Consider the following 19,568-nt stretch of genomic DNA (forward strand, 5'->3'; position numbering starts at 1 on the left):
ACATAGTTATGTTTCAGGTTTGATTACAGTGTAACTACTTGTTGCTGTAAAAAGAAAAAATAATTCATTTTTAAAATTTATATGTCAGATTTAATCCCAGGACAACATGGCACACTCCATCAAGTGGCAAACTCCATCAAAATGGCAAACTCCATCAAGTGTCAGCATACATTACAACACAGAGTAGTAACAAATAAGAAAAATGAATGTGTCCATAATGACAAAGTGGGACAGGTACTCACCCCATAGAGACAAAGTTACATTTTGCTTTTCGGTTTTGCTGTATTTGCACCACTGGAATGCACTGGATTTACTATAATGAAACTATCATATTGAATTTTCAACTTTCTTGCCATTTTGCAAATGTTTCAAGCTTTAAGTTTTCCTACACCAGTTATGATGCTGGCTTTTACTACTTAAGTGTAAACCAATACTTCTTTATTTCTAATTTCCCCATACAGAAATTTGCTCTTATGATTCTATAAGGTTTGAATCCAAGATTCACTACCCCATTCTGAATCTGTACCTGAAAAAGTTTAAAGTATGCATGTGCATCGGTGAAGCCATTTAAGTTGCCCTCCAATTCATAGAGGATGAAGACCACCTCACAGGCAGTCCAGTCACAGCAGATCATAGGGATGGTTTTGTTTTATGTTCTCATTGTTAAAAAGTGGTGCGCCTGTGATTTTTTTTTTTTTTGCTATTATTTTCACTCCACTACTTAATGAAAATGTCTAAAAAGAAAATGAAGAAGAAGAGTGTAACAATTCCTCTACCATTGCATTTCAGTTCTTCATTTAGTAAGTATCCATTCCTTATTTACATTCATTATTACTTTTCATTGTCTATTTAAGTTACAGTTCGTGTCCATTCCAGTGAAGAAGACAAACATAATTGGCATCTAAAAGTGCACAGCATTATTATGTTGTAAACAGCCACACTTTTGACTCAATTAAGTGGTAGTTGGCATTTTACATGCTTTATATTTTTCAGAAGTCCATGGTGGATGGTTACACAGATGTTTACGAGTGTCTTAATAATATTTGGAAAAGTTATTTGAAGGACATCAGATGTGCTGGGAATTTATTAATTATTAAGTTACCAAATGTAAATATTGTAGTGTTGACTCTTTAGAAATTCTCCATCAGCCACGTTTTCAGTAACAGATTCAGTTCTAATTGCAAGGGATAACTTCATTATGAAGTGTGACTCCACACGCCATTGAGTTGGTGAGCAGGTCAGTTCTGAATCTTGTTGCCTCTGAGTGTGTCAGTCAGATTTTAAGATGAGACATACAGGGGATGGTGGATGACATGAGTCTCTAATGAGCCTTTGCTCACAGTTTCAAATTGATTTTTTATCAGAACAAAGTTACCAGCCAGAAGCAGTGCATCACAACATTTGTCTTTGCAAACAGCCAAAGCTCTGCAGTGCAGCAGCAAATCATGGATTCCACAGCATCCCTTAACTTTGTGTAAATTCAGCAAAGATTATGTGGCGAGATTAATGGAGGGCCCAAGGTTTTTCTTTAAACAATTTATTTTAACTGTGAAAGAAATAGAAATGTCATTTTGGAGAAGCTGTGTGTTATTTGTCTCCTACAACTAGCATGCATGAATGCAACATTGCCAAACTTGTGTTAAATATTAAACGTTGTAAGAGAGTGGTGGTTTGGTAAAATTAGTGAGGAGGTTTACATTTCTGTCTGCAAAGCTCCTTTTACTCATATGGTTTTATACACAAGTAACAAACTGGGAAGAGCTTCAGGCAAAGTGAGTTGAAATGTTGGAAAATGTAATCCAATGCTTCAGTGAGCTGCAAGGGTGAAAGCCGCTGCACTGCTGATAAGTTAAAATGACAATGTTTAGACATTCATATGCAGAGCAGCTTCCCCATTCTCTACGTCTGTGCACATTTTATTAGCTTTGTTCATAACAAACTTCCGAGGGCACTGAAATTTACACAAGTTAATCCAGACAAGATAACATTGAAGAGCTACAGTCTATAGCGTAGTAGAAAACACTTGATGAGAACATGCTACTCACCCACAAACTGATTGTCAATCTTGTCCACCTAATTTCTGCAAAATAACATCAAGTGTAGTTTTGAGGGTCTCTAAAGTCCTACTCTCCACCACACTCCTTGATCATTTATCTATGTGCCTATGGTTCTCTACGTGAAGGAAATCAGTCTAATGTCTTTGTGAAATTTACCCTTAACAAGTTTCCAACTGTGTCCGCGTGATCTTGATGAACCGTCTTTGACTTGTACTCCACACATCAGGACGCTATATAACCTTACATTCTGTTAGCCTTCCTAATGGCTTCAGTTCACTGTAGACAGTGACAAATCCACTGAGACTCACAGGTCCTTCTCATAAGGGGTACTTTCAAGTTTCAGACCTCCCATTATGTATTCAAATCTAAAATGTTTACTTCCGATATATAATATTTTACATTTACATGCCTTAATTTGTATCGGCCAAATATCTGTCCAAGTCCCTCTGTAATCATTCTACTTTTCTACATTATCTGCCTTTCTACCTAGTTTTGTTTTCTCTTCAGATCTAACAAGCATATTAATTATATTCTTGTCCAGGTCATTCATTCACATTAAAAGAGCAGCGGCCCCTGAGGAACACCACTTTTACAATCACATAATTCTATCACCTATTCCCTCACTGTAACCCTTTCCTACCAATGTTTGAGCCAGTGTTGTACCCACCTACATGCTGCTCATTGAATTCCCACTTGTTTTAATTTGATCAGTAGCCTTTCATGTTTTACCTTATCAAACATCTTCTATATGTTAAAATCAATGATTGCACATGCACCTCACTGATTGTTTTCTTTTCTTGGTTCCTCAAAGAATTCCAGTAAATTAGTGAAACACGACCTTCCCTGGTCGAACCCATGCTGGCCATTTTCTAATACTCCTGTTCTGGACATGTGCTGCTCAATATTTTCATTCTCATATTTTCATTTAATTTGCTTCAATTAACAAACAACACAGAAAAATATTGAAATATTTAATGACTGTGAGAGCCAAGTCAGAACTTTTCTTTCTTTGGAATTTTTCTTGCTTTATAGTAATTTCAGTGTGTATTCAGACCAAAGTGTATGTGTATGTTTATTTATTTACTTACTTATCTATCAATTTATGTACAGTATTTATTTATGTCAAGAGCGTCTGTAAAAAGGCAAACTTCCCCCTGGGGACAAATAATGTTCTATCTGACTCTAAAACACAAAATGTTGAGGCTACAGTTGCATAGTTTTTGGCTTGATGGATTGCTGGGTCCGTGAACCCACCTTATTAGTGCAGGATGTCAGTTCAGTACTGTCGGTGGTTAATGAATAACACACAGGCCTAAACTAAATGGAGTCTTTTTTCCCCGTTACAATTGCTGCATAAATGTAACAGGGGTGTATGCAGAGCAAGTGACACAATCCTGTCACACAGGAAGGTATACCAAGTGTGTCACTGCCTGTTAGCAGATGAAGAACAATTAATCACTGGTAGCACTGAAATACAACAATACAGATTATAAAGTAATTAAAACAATAAAAGGAAAATCAGTTATTCTCTATTGTCTTTGATGAAAAAGGAAACCAGTGACTGTTTGTTTGCTATAATAGATGATATAAAAGTTCTAGCGTACAATGGCAATACATACACGAGGCAGCTCAAGTTCAAGAGTGAACATGAATGGTAGAGAGATTTGAATGTGCAATGATAGTATTAGGGTGCAGCAGAGGTGTTTTAAAATCACCCATTTAAACCATCCATCCATCCATCCATTTTCCAACCCGCTGAATCCTAACTACAGGGTCACGGGGGTCTGCTGGAGCCAATCCCAGCCAACACAGGGCACAAGGCAGGAACCAATCCTGGGCAGGGTGCCAACCCACCGCAGCCATTTAAACCATTTCCTTAGTATATCTATTGTCACCCATGTGCATCAGAGAAACACCCTCTTGGCTCATCACAGGTATGTAATACTCTATTAGGGTGGCAGGGGGTGCTGTTGCCAACGGCCAAGTCTTCTTTATCCTCCTATACTGCAGTCAGAAGATGCCCTTGTGGGAAAATAACCCCCACCCCTTCCAGCAGCAGGGCTATAAAGGTCCTATGCGTACTGATGTCGGTGTCTCATTTGGATCCAGAGTAAGTGGAAGGACAAATTCCCAGTGACCTCTCTGGAGCCAAAGCGTTTTCTCTTAGCCATTTGCGTGATATTGAGCACTGAATTTTGATTTATTTAGTAGAAGATTAAAAGGTATAACCCCGTTGGTACACCAATAATTTTTGGACTCTGCACTATATATATAATTACATTTCAGTCTAATATTCAAACACAAGATTATTCGTTTGTTCTCCTGGTAGCTACATATGTGCACAATAGTTAACTTTGTCGTCATGTGATCTGATGGCCTCTTTAGATGGAGCACAAACTGGACAGACCTGGAAGGCCCAAATGTGCTAGCAGATGCATCTGTTAGGAGGACTTCAGTTTTCACCATTAAAACAAGTGCTGGTGAATATTGACAGAGGTTAGAAACACGGTGTCTGAAATGACCATATTGAAGTTCAAAGTAATGCAGATAACTGCGGATATCAGGGCAATAAACAACAACTGTACACTAGGACCAAATGGTGGATACCCATGGTGAGTGAAGCTGTTAAGGTAAAGAAAGAGATCTTTGTGAAGTGTTAGCAGAAAGGTCTCCAATCTGGTGGACTGGGAAGCTGTCCACTATTTTCACCAGAATATCTTTGAACTGGAAGGAAGGGGACAAAACATCAAAATTCCAAGAAATAGCAATCCATATTCAAAGGAGGTTGACCTGGTGTCATGAGTATATGACCAGTTTGGATTCACAAACAAAAGAATCATTAAATGAAGAACAATCTACTCAAAGATAAGCAAATTCATTAAGCAAGGTAAATTAGATATCACTAAAAATGCCCCAAAATGTGAAGTTTATCACCTTCTATCATATCTACATCATTAGCTTCTTAGTGCACTACTGATACGTATATCCAAATAAAAGCCAATTAGTTCTACAGAGCAGCAGTATAAACATCGACATGCTTCTTCTGCTCATTTCCATACCAGCACCTTTAAATTTCCTACTGTATAACTCACTCCAATTCCGTTTTTGTATTTTTATAGCCTCATTTTTCCCAGAGAGGACTGGCACCCTGTACTGGTTTGTTTCCTCTCTTCTCCCACAACTGCCATGATAAGCTTTACCCCCCATGTTCTAGATTGGATTAAGTTGGTCTGATTTGTCCTTCTTTACTATTAGCTTGCCCTGTTTTACCAGTTCCACTTACATAGCTTAGGTGGTTTGAATTAAATACAGTATGATGCAGATCTCCTTTGAATGTTGTACCTGAGATTAGTAATACAGCGTTTCACTTGCCTCTTTCTTTGTGGAGTTGATGTCGTCTTAGAGTAACATTTTAGAACTCACTCATAAATCATTCTTCAGTTGATTCCTGTGCACATTAATAAAAGACATTTTTCATTTCACTTATCATAACAAGTAGTAGAAGTTACTGGAAATGCAGAAACATTTACAAGATGGTTAAATTAAAAAAAGAAAAAAGTTATATTCACATGAAAAGTATTACATCATATGAAAAGTTAAAGTTAAAATCTAGAATTGCTACCTTTGAAAACATTGCGTCCAGTCAGTTTCAAGTGATCTCAGGTAACCAGATTACTGATCACCAGGTCTAAGGAGTGAAGGCCATCACTGCTGCACTTTCACATTTTACTAATAGTTCTGCTCAAAACTGGAAAAACTTTTAAATAGCTGATAATTGGCAGTGAACATGAAAATCATGTATCTTACAAGATCTCTTTATATATCTTATTTTGAGTTTCCTTATTGATTGTTTTACATTTGTCCTTTCATTTTGAAAGGGTTCTTCGCATATTCTATGGCTGCTTCATCTGAGCCCTCTGGCTGCCATTCTTTTCCAGTTAGGAAGTTTCCTAAACAGTCTGCAAGTTAGCAGAACAGACAACTCCTTCAAACTTATCTTTAAAAAACTCTCCCTTTAACTATGAAAAAAGCAATAGTTAGTTAATATCCATCCATTCATTATCAAACCCATTACATCCTAACTACAGGGTCACGGGGGTCTGCTGGAGCCAATCCCAGCCAACACAGGGCGCAAGGCAGGAAACAAACCCCAGGCAGAGCGCCAGCCCACTGCAGGGCACAAACACACACACACTCACACACCAGGGCCAATTTAGGATCGCCAGTGCACCTAACCTGCATGTCTTTGGACTGTGTAGTTAGTTAATATTCAAATTCTTATTACTTTCTTTTTCTTTCAAAAAATTAACAGATTTTTCAGCTTTTTCAGCACTGAGGCACTAAAAGGCTTACTTTATGTGATTTTGGACAGATTATGACTGTAACTGTAATATAATCAACTATCTCCATCCATCCATCCATTTTCCAACCCGCTGAATCCTAACTACAGGGTCACGGGGGTCTGCTGGAGCTAATCCCAGCCAACACAGGGCACAAGGCAGGAACCAATCCTGGGCAGGGTGCCAACCCACCGCAGATCAACTATCTCCTTTATATATATTGCTAGCCATATTGTTAGATATATAAATATATCTGTCAAACTAATTATAATTGACATATTTGTTGATTTCTCCATTCATTTTATTTTCTTCTCTTGCTTCATTTAATGTCTTGTGTGCCTGAAGTCATGAAGAAGGAGTCAAAGGGTCAAGCCTTTCTGAATTTGTTTTCTCCTTCCCATTGGTTTCCTGATAAAGGTCTGTCTATTTCTCTTTGTCACTAGGAGGAATAATAAAGAAGAGTGCAGTCTGACATTTTATTTAACTGCATGTTTCCATGCTTATACTGTATGTATCCTGGACTGTCTAACATTCTTTAAAAAAGTTTGACTATTTTAAACTAAATATGAATATCTGAGCTGGGGTTTTTAATATGATTTCTTTTTTTCTGCTTTTGTTACAGTTTTACTAATTGAAGTTGTTGGGTCAGACAAAACTGCTATTACACAGAAGACATTCTTAAATGAACTTTCCAAACAACTGAAGGATCATAAAATGACAATAAACGTGGCCCAGCTTGACAATGAGTCCAGTAATCTTGTTCTACTCTTTTGTCCAGTGGTCTCAAGAATTGGAACTGACATTGGTGTGGCACTAAAGAAAGTTTCAAGTAAGTGACATAAAATCACAGAATAATAATGAAATAAAAATCTTATGTATGTTTAGGACAAGGATCTCAAATAATATATTTAGTGGTATACACTACAGTGCTGATTATTATGGGTTGTGGAGGCAAGCGGGCAACAGAGAGTCTCAAATCCCAATACGAATATACCAAGAGAGTCCCAGGTTCAAATAAATGGAGTTTTATTACCCAGCACCTGACAAATGAACCACAAACATAATTATCTATCCTCCAGTTGACTTCTCCTCTTTCCCCGTTCTGTCCTCCTCCAGTCAAGTGTTGCTCGTCCTCCTCCCAGCTCCGACTTGCCTGGACAAGGGAGTGCAATCTCTTTAAATGAGGACCCAGGAGTTCTTCCAGTGCCACGGCTGTTGCCCATTGGAAGCACTTCTGGGTCACACGGAAGTCCAACATAACAGGAAGTGCATCTGCAGCACCCTCTTGTGGCACTCACAGACCCCAGCAGGACTGCACTGCCAGACTGCAATTCCATGCATTCCCTGCTGGTCCCCAAATGGGTGCAGATATTGAGAGCAACTGCCATCTAGTGACTGGGGGGAGTAAACACCCCCAGAGACAGTTCTTCTCTGTCCTTCCCTTTCTTCCTGGCGATGGAAGGTCCTAGAAATATGTCCAGTTGGGACGCCTGTTCATCTGCCTGGAGCTTCCCGTCTGGGCAAGGATTTTTTTTCTGGATGGGATGTCCGTACATCCTCCTGAGAAGTCCTTTTCAGGTCTGGCACCTTTCTCTCCCTTGATTAGGATGTCTGTCTGTCCTCTAGAAGCCTCCTGTCTGGGTAAAGATGCATCCCCTCTGCTGGTCAGGATGACCATCTATCCCGTGTAGCACTTAAAGGTTATAGAAGAGAACCAAACTCAAAAAACATGCTATAAAATTTTTCAGTATTAATATGATATGCAGTATTATTTTTTCCATTTTATACTGTACATTCACCACCCCCTTTGAAATATATAGTAGATTTTCATACATGCATACTGCACACACACACACACACACACGCACGCACACACACACCACACACACACAAACACACCACACACCCACACACACACACATATATATATATATATATATTATATATATTGTGACAGATTAAGGTCTCCGTGACCCCTTGAACCCTCAGACCACACGTCAGACACCAGGTAAAAGTCCAAATATTATATTTATTTAGACAAAATGTGCACAAAGCACCCTCTTCTCCACAATACTCAAATAATACAATAAACAATCAATAAATTAATAATCCTCCTCACTCCCAGACGCGTTGCCACCCTTCCACCCTCAGCTCAACGTCTGGGATTTCCCACAGTCCTTTTATATTCCCTGACCCGGAAGTGGTTCCAACCCTACAGTCCATGTGATTCCTTATCACTTCCGGGTCAGATAAAAAGTCCTTTTCTTCATCCCGGAAGCACATCATTTCCTTTGTCGCCTTGCCTACGACGTACTTCCGGGTTATAGGGCACAAACAACTCTCTGGGCCTCCCTGCAGCGTCATCTGTTGGCCCCTGTGGTATCCAGCAGGGCTGTAAAGGAAAACTCCATCGTCCATGATTCCTTGCTGGTATTTGGGGCATTTCCATGCCGCAGGGACAGCTCCATCTGGCGGCCTGGGGGTATTGGCCGGGGTGACAGGCCAGCCATATCCCACAATATATACTATATATATATACGTAAATATAGCACCCTCCACAATTATTGGCACCCCTGGTTAAGATGTGTTCATAGGCTTCCAATAAATTCTTTTCTTCCCCAAAAAAATTTAGGCTCACACAAATCCAACCTTTAATTGAAGTACATTTATTCATTGGGGAAAAAAATCCCACATTAAGAAATACATTTTTTACATGAAATCTTGTGTGCCAGAATTATTGGCACCCCTGCTGTTAATATTTCAGCCCCCTTTTGCCAACAAGACAGCACTTAATCTTCTCCTATAACATTTCACAAGGTTGGAGAATACAGAGACCATATTTTTGACCATTCCTCTTTGCACAATCTTTCTAGATCGTCCAGAGTCCTGGGTCCTCTCTTATGCACTTTCTTCTTCAGCTCACCCCACAGGTTTTCAATGGAGTTGAGGTCTGGGGACTGAGATGGCCTTGGGATGAGCTTGAATTTGTGTCTGCTGAGCCATTTTTGTGTAGATTTTGCCATATCTTTAGGGTCATTATCCTACTGAAAGACCCAATGACGACCCATCTTCAGCCTTCTGGCAGAGGCCACCAGATTTTGATTTAAAATGTCCTGGTATTTCAAGGAGTTCATCATGCCATGCACCCTAACAAGGTTCTCAGGGCCTTTGGAAGACAAACAGCCCCACAGCATCACAGATCCTTCACCATACTTTACAGGGGGAACAAGGTGCTTTTCCGCATACTCATTCTTGGATTCACGCTAGACCCACTTAGAATGTTTGTTGCCAAAAAGCTCAATGTTAGTCTCATCTGACCAAAGCACATGGTCCCAGATGAAGCCCCCAGTACTGCTTAGCAAACTCCAGATGTTTACGTTTGTGACTGTAGGTGAGAAAAGGCTTCTTCCTTGCATGTCTCCCAAACAGCTTGTTGGCATGGAGATAGCGTCTTATGGTTATCATGGAGACTTTGTGACCCCCCAACATACCAATCTTTGGTGCATTTCTGTAACAGTGAGCTTTGGAGAATTTTCATTTCTCTTACCATCTTCCTCACTGTGCTTGGTGGCAAGATAAACGTGGGTCCTCGTCCAGCCTTGTTTGTCACTGTTCCCATTGTTTTACACTTCTTAATTATTTCTCTGACTGTAGATACAGGCGGGTTTAGGTGAGGAGCATTACCTGACTTATGAAGGTCGACACACATCGGCCTTACTTGAACGGCATGTTCTCTTGTCTTTCCCATGTTGAAGAGTGGCTAAGAGCAATAGCACTCTGTGTCACCTCATATTTATACCCCAAGGACACAGGGAGTCATTAATTACTAAATAAAAGTTCCAATTTAATCTGATCAACTTTAAAAACTAAACTAGAAATTACAAAAATGCTTCAATTGCATTTATTTTATAAGAATTGTTAGGGGTGCCGATAATTGTGGATCACATGATTTCATGTAAAAAATGTATTTCTTAATGTGGGATTTTTTTCCCAATGAATAAATGTACTTCAATTAAAGGTTGGATTTTTCTCTTTTTTGTGTTGTGAGCCTATATGTTCTGGAAAAAAAAGAATTTATTAGAAGCCTAAGAACACATCTTAACCAGGGGTGCCAATAATTGTGGAGGGCACAATTTATTTTGTGCCTGTTGAGTTTAAAGGCCTAATAATAGTTTAATATGAAGATCAAGGTGCACACTGTCGGCATTTTGTTAGCACATTCTGTAAATAAAACATTTCTTCTAAAACATTTAATTTTTATTGTAACCAAAACAGCCATAGCTCAGAAATTAGTGAAACTGGGCACACACCAAAATTGCATTGTATATTTTTCAAATATGCTTTTTTATCTTTACCCTGTCATTTTTAATGAACACTAATAGAAAACTAAATGATTATCTTTTTGCCAACCATGGGTCCTTTTAACTATATCACTTAATAATAATTCTTTACCTTAATATTGAGCTTCTCTCACTACTCAAAGCGCTTTACATAATCAGTGGGGACCACTTCAGCCACCACTAATGTGCAGCATCCACCTGGAAAATGAGACAGCAGCCATTTTTACACCAGTGTGCTCATCACACATGAGCCATTAGGTGGTGAAGTGGTGAGAGATGGTTATCAATTAGAGACAGGGGATGATTAGGGGGGCAGAATGACCAGGCAATGGTGGGCAATTTAGCCAGGACATTGGGAAACACCCTGCTCTGTACAAAGGACACCCAGAGATCTTTAATGACCAGAGAGAGTCAGGACCTTGGTTTTATGTCTCATCCAAAGCCATTTTTACAGCCCAGCGTCTCCATCATTGCACTGGGGCATTGGGATCCACACAAAGAGCACAGGGCAAGTGCCCCCTGATGGCGCCCAACACCTTCTCCATCAGAAACCCAAACGTTTCCTAGATCAGGGGTGGGCAATGTCGGTTTTTGTTCCAAACAAATTGCTTAATTAGTCACCAATGATAGTCAATCTCAGACCTCATTTAATTTTATGGCTTGTTAGTCTACAATGGTAGCTTCTTATATCGTAGATTTTTTTCCTTTCCTAGGATATCATTCAAATGATTTGAAGCCTAAAACAGATAATTTTCAGTCTGTCAAATTTTTCTCTTCAGTGTTTTATTAAACCAAATATTGTAAGATGAACACACAAAGGTGTAAATAGAAACAAGTTAGATGGAGAACTGCTGGCTCCTTTGTCATTTACATCTTATTGCTAATAAGGAGCCATTAAAACAGTGAATGCAGACATTTAACACTGAAATAAGCAACTAAGGGTGAGGAACCTTAACAAGTGAGACCACCAAAATGAAGAATCAGTATGTCATTTCAGCCATAACTGCTTCATCATCAATAATTGATTTCTCATTAAGAATTTAGTTTGAAACAAAAACTTGTAGCCACTGTGGCCCCCCAGGACTGACATTGCCCACCCTTGTCCTAGATGGTCTCCCATCCAAGTGCTGGCTGGGCCTGAACTTACTTAGCTTCAGGTGGATGATCTCTTCTGTGGTTAACCTATCTCTGTTATCGTATATATTTACATCTTGTCTTACATAAAAGTGTCATCAAAACTAACCTTTTTATTTCCTGAACTTGTATAATCAAGGTAGTACATCAACTAAAATTAGTATGGTTCTGCACAAACTTGTGGAGGTGTTCCTCTTTTTTTGAACAAACTGCAGAGACAAGTTTATTAAAGCAGAAACCCTGAGAACCTTTAATAAGCATCTGACCTAACGTTCAGTGACAAGACCCTGAAGGTTGCTGAGGGTTGTGTTGGTGTTACCGGTGTTCCCAGAAGGAGGTGTTTCATCTCGCAGGGCACCCTGGATATCACGGCTCAATGGCAACTCTGGTCTGTCCCGGGAACTGAGAAGGTCGGCTGTGAGGGCTCTGAGGGCAGATAAGGAGGCGTTGGTTAGAGGAATCTGTGAGCAAGTGACACACCATCTGTGGTCTAGCGACCCACGTCCTGCTTACAGAGGAATCGAAGAATCACGCACATCCAAATCTGTTCTTCAGAGAGTCACAGTCAGGGCAGCTGATGGAACGGTTCTTACGAATGACACTGCAGTTGTGACCCGCTGGGCTGGCTACTTTGAGCAGTTGTTCAAAGCTGATCCTCCAGCTAGTACGTTGGATATCTCTGGGTCCATGGTTTTTGAGGCTGATCCTCCAGTTAGCTGTGAACCACCCAATCTCACTGAACTTGCACAGCTGGTGAACCAGCTGAGGGGCTGAAAGGCTGCAGGGATCTGTAGTATCTGGGGTGAATTCTTCATGCTGGTGGTAAGGCTGTCTTCCTGGCATTTCAAGCAATCTTTGCTTCTATTTGGGAGACTGGCATCATCCCAACTGGCTGGAAATCGAGACTTGTCATCCCTATCTGGAAAGGGAAGGGTGATCGCCTAGATTGCAGCAACTACAGGGGGGTAACACTACTCTCGGTGCCGGGTAAAGTCCTTGCTAGGGTCGTCCTCAATAGGATCTGTGATCACTTGCTCACCTACCAGCGACTGGAATAGTCTGGTTTTACGCCTACCATCAACCGCATCCTGGCACTGAGGGTTCTCATAGAGCGCAAACGCGAATATCGGGAGAGTTTCTTTGCAGCCTTTGTCGATTTTCGCAAAGTGTTCGACTCAGTTGATCGAGCTGCCCTGTGGGACATCCTGAGGGTTCGCGGGATCCCCTCGATGTTACTGGATATCATGGCCGGCCTGTACACTGGTACTGTGAGTGCTGTGCAGAGTGGAAGCAGGACCTCTGAGTTTTTCCCAGTTGATTCTGGGGGTCTGTCAGGGGTGTGTTCTGCTACTACTCTGTCCAATGCTTGTATGGACTGGGTGTTGGGCAAGGTCGCGAGGTCCAGCAGCTGTAGGGCATCTGTTGGTGAAGAAAGATTCACGGATGATGCTGTGATCTTCGTCGAGTCAATGGAGGCTCTGATCACGGCTCTCAAGAGACTGAGCGAGGAGTCTGAGTGTCTGGGCTTGCGAGTGTCCTGATAAAAACCAAAGATCCAGGCCTTTAATGAACCCTTGGGCACAACCATCAGCAGTGTGTCTGTTTGCAGAGAGAGTGTTAACCTTGTTGAGAAGTTTACTTACCTTGGCAGTGACATTCATGTCTCTGGTGACTCTTCCTGTGAAGTCAGTTAACGAACTGGGAGAGCATGGAGGGGTCATGAGGTCACTGGAAAGGGGTGTGTGGTGCTCCCGATATCTATGCAAAAGGATGAAGGTCCAAGTCTTTAGAGTCCTGGTGCTTCCTGTCTTACTATATGGTTGTGAGACATGGACGCTATCCAGTGACCTGAGATGACGACTGGACTCCTTTGGTACTGTGTCTCACCAGAAAATCCTTGGGTACCGTTGGTTTGACTTTGTGTTGAATGAGCGGTTGCTCATGGAGTCCCAAATGAGGCACATTACCTGCATTGTGAGGGAGCGTCAGTTACGGCACTACGGCCATGTGGCGCATTTCCCCGAGGGTGATCCGGCTCATAGGATCCTCATTGTTGGGAACCCAACCCGCTATATCCTAACACAGGGTCACGGGGGTCTGCTGAAGCCAATCCCAGCCAACACAGGTTGTAAGGCAGGAACAAATCCTGGGCAGGGCACCAGACCACCGCAGGGCACACACACACCCAGCACACACTAGGGACATTATAGGATCGCCAGTGCATCTAACCTGCATGTCTTTGGACCGTGGGAGGAAACTGGAGCACCCGAAGGACACCCATGTAGACATGGGGAGAACATGCAAACTCCCTGCAGGGAGGACCCGGGAAGTGAACCCAGGTCTCCTTACTGCGAGGCAGCAGCACTACCCACTGTTCCACCATGCATAATCATATTTTTCAAATTTTTCATGATATGCTCAGCACAGTTTCTTATGCAGAACAATATTTAATTTTTGGAGTATATGGAATTTTCTTTACGCATGAAACCGGGACCCTGATTTTTCTTTGCCGGGCCAGACCCTCAGACCCTGCAGTGCTCTTCTCTTCACTTTTGCTTAGGGGTGTGCATGTAAAACCTGAACATTTCAGTTTCACATGGGGGCTTGAAGGCTACAGTCCTTTTAAATGACCCATTGGTTGATTTTTATGTGGTTTAAACAAACTACCCTAAGTTCTTGTCTATAAGCCGGACTCATGTATTAGCCGGAGACCAAAAATCATACGAATTTTTAAAATAAAATCGTATCATAGATAAGCCGGACTCATGGATAAGCCGAACGTACTATAACCTATAACTAATAGAAGGGAGGGAGGTCAGTGGTCTCACTCGCGCCCATTTAATTTCTTTAAGGGGGGAGAGAGTGTGAGATATTGCACTCGCGCCCATTTAATTTCTTTAAGGGGGAGAGAGTGTGAGATATTGCCGTCTCTCTCACTCCCCGCATGGCGCGGTTGGAGCGGCCGGAGCGCGTTCTTTCTGCTCTGGGCGTCGCCGAGTCAACACGAGCGCGTAGCGGTCATTTAAATTGTGATTTTATATGTAAGCATATTTAAATATATATCGCGGATTTCTGCGGACAATGGGTCTTTTAATTTCTGGTACATGCTTCCTCAGTTGGTTTGCCCAGTTGATTTCATACAAGGGACGCTTTTGGCAGATGGCTGAGAAGCTACCCGGCTCACTGTTCTCTCTCTCTTGCGCTGACTATCTGTGATCCTGACGTATGGGGATTGAGCAGGGGGGCTGTTTGCACACCTAGACGATACGGACGCTCGTCTAAAAATGCTGAAAGATTATCTTCACGTTGCTATCTTTTGTAAAGCTGATTCCTGAAAAGACATGCTGCACAGTGCTTCGCATACTTAAAAGCTCGAAGGGCACGTATTGATTTTTGACTGAAAAACAAACTCTCCCTCTCCCTCTCTTTGTCTGCTCCTGACGGAGGGGGTGTGAGCTGCCGCCTTCAACAGCTTTGTGCCGCGGTGCTTCGCATACTTAAAAGCCAAACAGACATATTGATTTGTTTGCTTCACTGCTTTGAAGAGGAAGATATGTTTGCATTCTTTTAATTGTGAGACGGAACTGTCATCTCTGTCTTGTCATGGAGCACAGTTTAAACTTTTGAAAAAGAGACAAATGTTTGTTTGCAGTGTTTGAATAACGTTCCTGTCTCTCTACAACCTCCTGTGTTTCTGCGCAAATCTGTGACCCAAGCATGACAATATAAAAATAACCATATAAACATATGGTTTCTACTTCGCGGATATTCTTATTTCGCGGGTGGTTCTGGAACGCAACCCCCGCGATGGATGTATAAGCCGGACTTATGTATAAGCCGATATTCTATTTTTTCATTTTCACAGCTTTTTTCCTTAGATAAGCCGCGGCTTATTGACAAGAACTTAGGGTACTAGTAAATAAAGTAGAAACCTTGAAAACCTTGACAATTTATACCGTACCTTAAGTCATCATCATTAATCATATTTTTTTTGTTTTGTGATCAATTTTTTATTAAACATTTGACAAGACATATAATACAAGAGATCTGACCATTGAGACTAAGCATAAATAATATAAAAGGTAAAGTACCAATTCCGGTTAGCAGAAATAGCCCAAAAGTTGATAGAAATCTACATTTTGTACCTAATATTTGTATGCAAAATTTGGTTCACCTAAGTAAAAGTGTACTCAGATTATCATGTTTACATACACAGACACACAGAGACAGACAGACACACAGACATAATTTCAAAAATGATATTTTCAGACTTGAGGAGGTCTAAAACATCAAGAATCATCAAAATCTCAAAATTGAATTTTTGGAGGATTCCAATACTTTCCCTGTACTTCGTATACGAGAAAGTCAGGGAGGTCTAAAATTCTGAGATTCATCAAAATATTGACATCTAATTTTTGGATGATTACAATACTTTCTCTATACTTCGCATACGAGAAAATAAAAATAAGGAGCAAATCAATATACAGAAAACAATATTCAAAATACTGTGTAATGACCGACATCCACCGTATCCCTGCAGCCCCCTATAAACCCCAAGATATCAGCCATTTCTTATTTTAGTGTTGATTGTTTGATGTTGATACTGAGATATCTTTAAATTCTGTCTTTTGATAATTATATTGTATGAAAAACATTATGTTGATAGATCTTCAACTCGTATGATGTCATAATTGCATTATTTGGCTGACATTTTATCACCACTGGTCTGGTAATCCATACATTGTGATACCAAATGGTTTTTGCTTTTCCCTGCATGTGAGGTTTTTTAGACTCTGTCTCCTTCTTCACTCCATCTCACTTCTGCTCACTTGGGGTCAGAGATAACACCGTCTGCACTCACGTACCCCAAGTCCAATCCAAGCCAGGATCCTTCCCAAGTCTCAATGGCGTCTATGTGCTGAGGCCTATGGGTTTAGGTAGTGGTGAGGGTCTTGTACATGCCGGTCGATATGTTTTTTATTGTCTCTCATGCACAATCTCTAAACCTACTGAAGATGCCTCCACTCCATTTGTCACTATCTCTCAGGTTCCTCCAGAATTTTCAGTCCAAAAATACAACCGCTGTGAAGATGAAATTCTATTCAGTCATTTAAAATGTACCTGATGCACAACAATATTCTGGTGTTTATGTTGTTTTAATTTAGAGTTTAAAAGCTTTAAGCTCAGTCTCATCTTTTAGGCACACTACATAATCCACTGGTGAGATAAATGGATTTACATCTCAAATGATATGTGAAGTATCAGTTATTGTTCTTAATTAATATGTAGAAATGGAATAATTTTATTAAAAAACACAAATTATTTTTTTCAAATATTAAAGATGTTTTCAATTCTTTTTTGCTCTTAGTTGGTGTTTAGAAGCGGTCATGAATTGAGCCACACACAGCAGTCTTAAAGTTTCTGTTGGTTTCTGCTGTGAAATGTTTGATCTTCATAGTGCTGCCTCACGGCTTTTCTACTTCACCTTTTAGAAATCAGTATAGATGGATTACTTAAAAATTCATAAACACTAATTCTTTTAATGCAAACTATTCTATTTCGGTGTTAATTAAATGTTTTTTTTTTTTGTTTACAGGTCATAAGAAGATCATTCTGGTTGTTATGCATCACACCCCTAACCCTGAGTATATAGTGGCAGACAGCAGCAGATTAGTGGAACAAGAAAATGTGGTGGTGACAGTCGACTGTCTGTTCCATGAAACTACTGGCTTACTCAATTGTAACTTAAATAAGGAGACATCACAGAAACTTTGCAATTTTATATCTTCCTTTATTTCAACAAAATAGAATTAATTGTTGTTATATAGAGAAATGCCACTTTTATGGCATCATTTAATCATACAATATGTACGGCCACATTGCCTATTGACTCTGTGTGACTTGATTTATTCCAAATAGACGTCTCACTCTCCAGGTCCTGAATGAAGTGTGTCTTTTGTAGAATGGTGTGATGATTTTGTAAATTACTTCTAGAGAGAAAAGAAGGAATAAAAGAGAGAAAATGTACTTTGTGTCATGAAATGTATTTTGTGTCATGAAATGTATTTTGTGTCATTAAATACTTGGATATGTTCTTCATTTTATTGTATTCTCAAGTGGAAAATTAATGTATTCACTTTGGACTTGTACAAAAATAAACCAAATAACAGACTTTAAGCTAAGTTCTGCAGAGCATTCTAAACTAATTATAAATAGCGCAGAATGGGGAGGGTGAGATGGGGGGGGGGGGGGGGGGGGTGTTTGTCAACACTGATTATGCTAAGTAATAAAGCCCTTTGCTGTGATACACCTAAACAGAGCTCAGTGCAGTTGAAATTACAAGTCAGATAAAAGTCTGAGCACAAATCTTAATTGAAGCTCCACTTTGACCACAAAGATACTGACCTGTTTAATCGGTTATTGGAGGTCTGAGGTGAGAACAGACATCTTCCACAGCTACAGATTCTCTTCTCTTAGCTTGGTTTACAATATCATCTCCAAACACAAGATGAAGTAGAGAGCTGTGAGACAAATCAAACGTGCGCCTGCTTTAACTTGGGCCTTTCTGTTGACCCGCCACAATAATCACGTTACTGAGTCAGTCCATGTGTAGCAACAGTATACACAATATAGGGACCTGTTTATGTAAAAGTGTCTTACATTCCTGCTGTGCTACTGTTCAGATTTGTAATAAGGGGTATATTTAAAGGGGGGTATAAATAGAGAGAGCAGTTTAAGATAAAAACAAAGAAGAATTTATATTTTGTATGTCATGGAACATGCAGCTGATGAATATGTTCCTGTGCAACATTACATTTTGTCCAATAACGTTATGCTTTGTATACTTCCTCTCCTTTTTCCTTCCCACTATGACAGTCACAGTGTTGAGGCCTCCTGTTCTCTCCACCTCTTCCGTTTCATCAGCTTTACCGCCATCTTCATCATTTTTCTTAAGTTCACTTACTTTCTGCCCTCATTCTTTTTCCATTGCCAGTTCTCTTCTGCTGTTGTTCTTCAGTTTTCTCCCCAAGTGATTCATTCCAACTTCTGCCCTGAGGTTTTTTTATTCCTTATCCCAACCTTTCCATCCTTCTTAACTGTGCAATTTAAGAATTTTGTTTCAGCTGCTTGGCTGCACTTATGTGTTTGCTTGCACCAGTACAACTCTCACCATCAACTGTCATGGTGGGTACATAAACAGAACTGAACGATGGATTTGAGTCTCCTGACTGACCTCTCCTGCCAAGCACTGTGTCACTTGCTCCATGCAGCTCCTTGCCATTGCATACCACTCTTACTTGTTCATCTACGACTCCACCTTTGTACTGATTTTCGTGACTTTACTTTTCTTTGTATTCAGTTCCATTTCCATTTCTGTAGGTTACTTCATCCAGAATATCACTGTTTCTAGTATTTTTTACTTAAGTCTGTTATTAACATTATATCTTCAGCGAATGACAATCTTTCCATTTGGATTTATATTCCGATTAGCAATCCTTAATTTTTTAGTCCTTTGCTTACTCTTCTTCTCAATTATTTCTATATTGGTGATTAAATAGCATTTGATTCAATGAGTTTTTTTGGTGAAATCCATCTTTCATCTAAAATGTATCTGAGGTTTCTCCTGCTATTCTAGTGACTCCTTTCATTCTCCCTTTTAAACTCCTGATATCTGTTGTTAAGACAACATGAAGGTG

The 19,568-nt window shown here is 40.2% G+C and overlaps 1 protein-coding gene across 4 annotated transcripts in view; it reads left to right on the top strand.

The window, feature by feature from the left end:
• Positions 1-19,568, top strand: part of LOC114662319 (AF4/FMR2 family member 4-like) — a 154,098-nt gene that overhangs the window by 37,139 nt on the left and 97,391 nt on the right. The window contains exons 16-18 of one of the 4 annotated variants that reach the window (XR_007936341.1): positions 6,743-6,814; positions 7,020-7,226; positions 17,468-17,806. The exons of 1 other annotated variant lie outside the window; for it this stretch is intronic. Coding sequence is in view for 2 of the 3 variants with exons in the window: in XM_051934424.1 (XP_051790384.1) it covers positions 6,743-6,814; positions 7,020-7,226; positions 17,468-17,679 (491 nt within the window). In the remaining variant the exon portion in view is untranslated. Of the gene's footprint in view, positions 1-6,742; positions 6,815-7,019; positions 7,227-17,467; positions 18,049-19,568 lie in introns of those variants that run through there. 2 more of the 4 variants (XM_051934424.1, XM_051934425.1) reach the window with 2 other exon arrangements.

The sequence above is a fragment of the Erpetoichthys calabaricus genome, chromosome 12 (assembly GCF_900747795.2).
Source record: "Erpetoichthys calabaricus chromosome 12, fErpCal1.3, whole genome shotgun sequence".
NCBI lineage: Eukaryota > Metazoa > Chordata > Cladistia > Polypteriformes > Polypteridae > Erpetoichthys > Erpetoichthys calabaricus.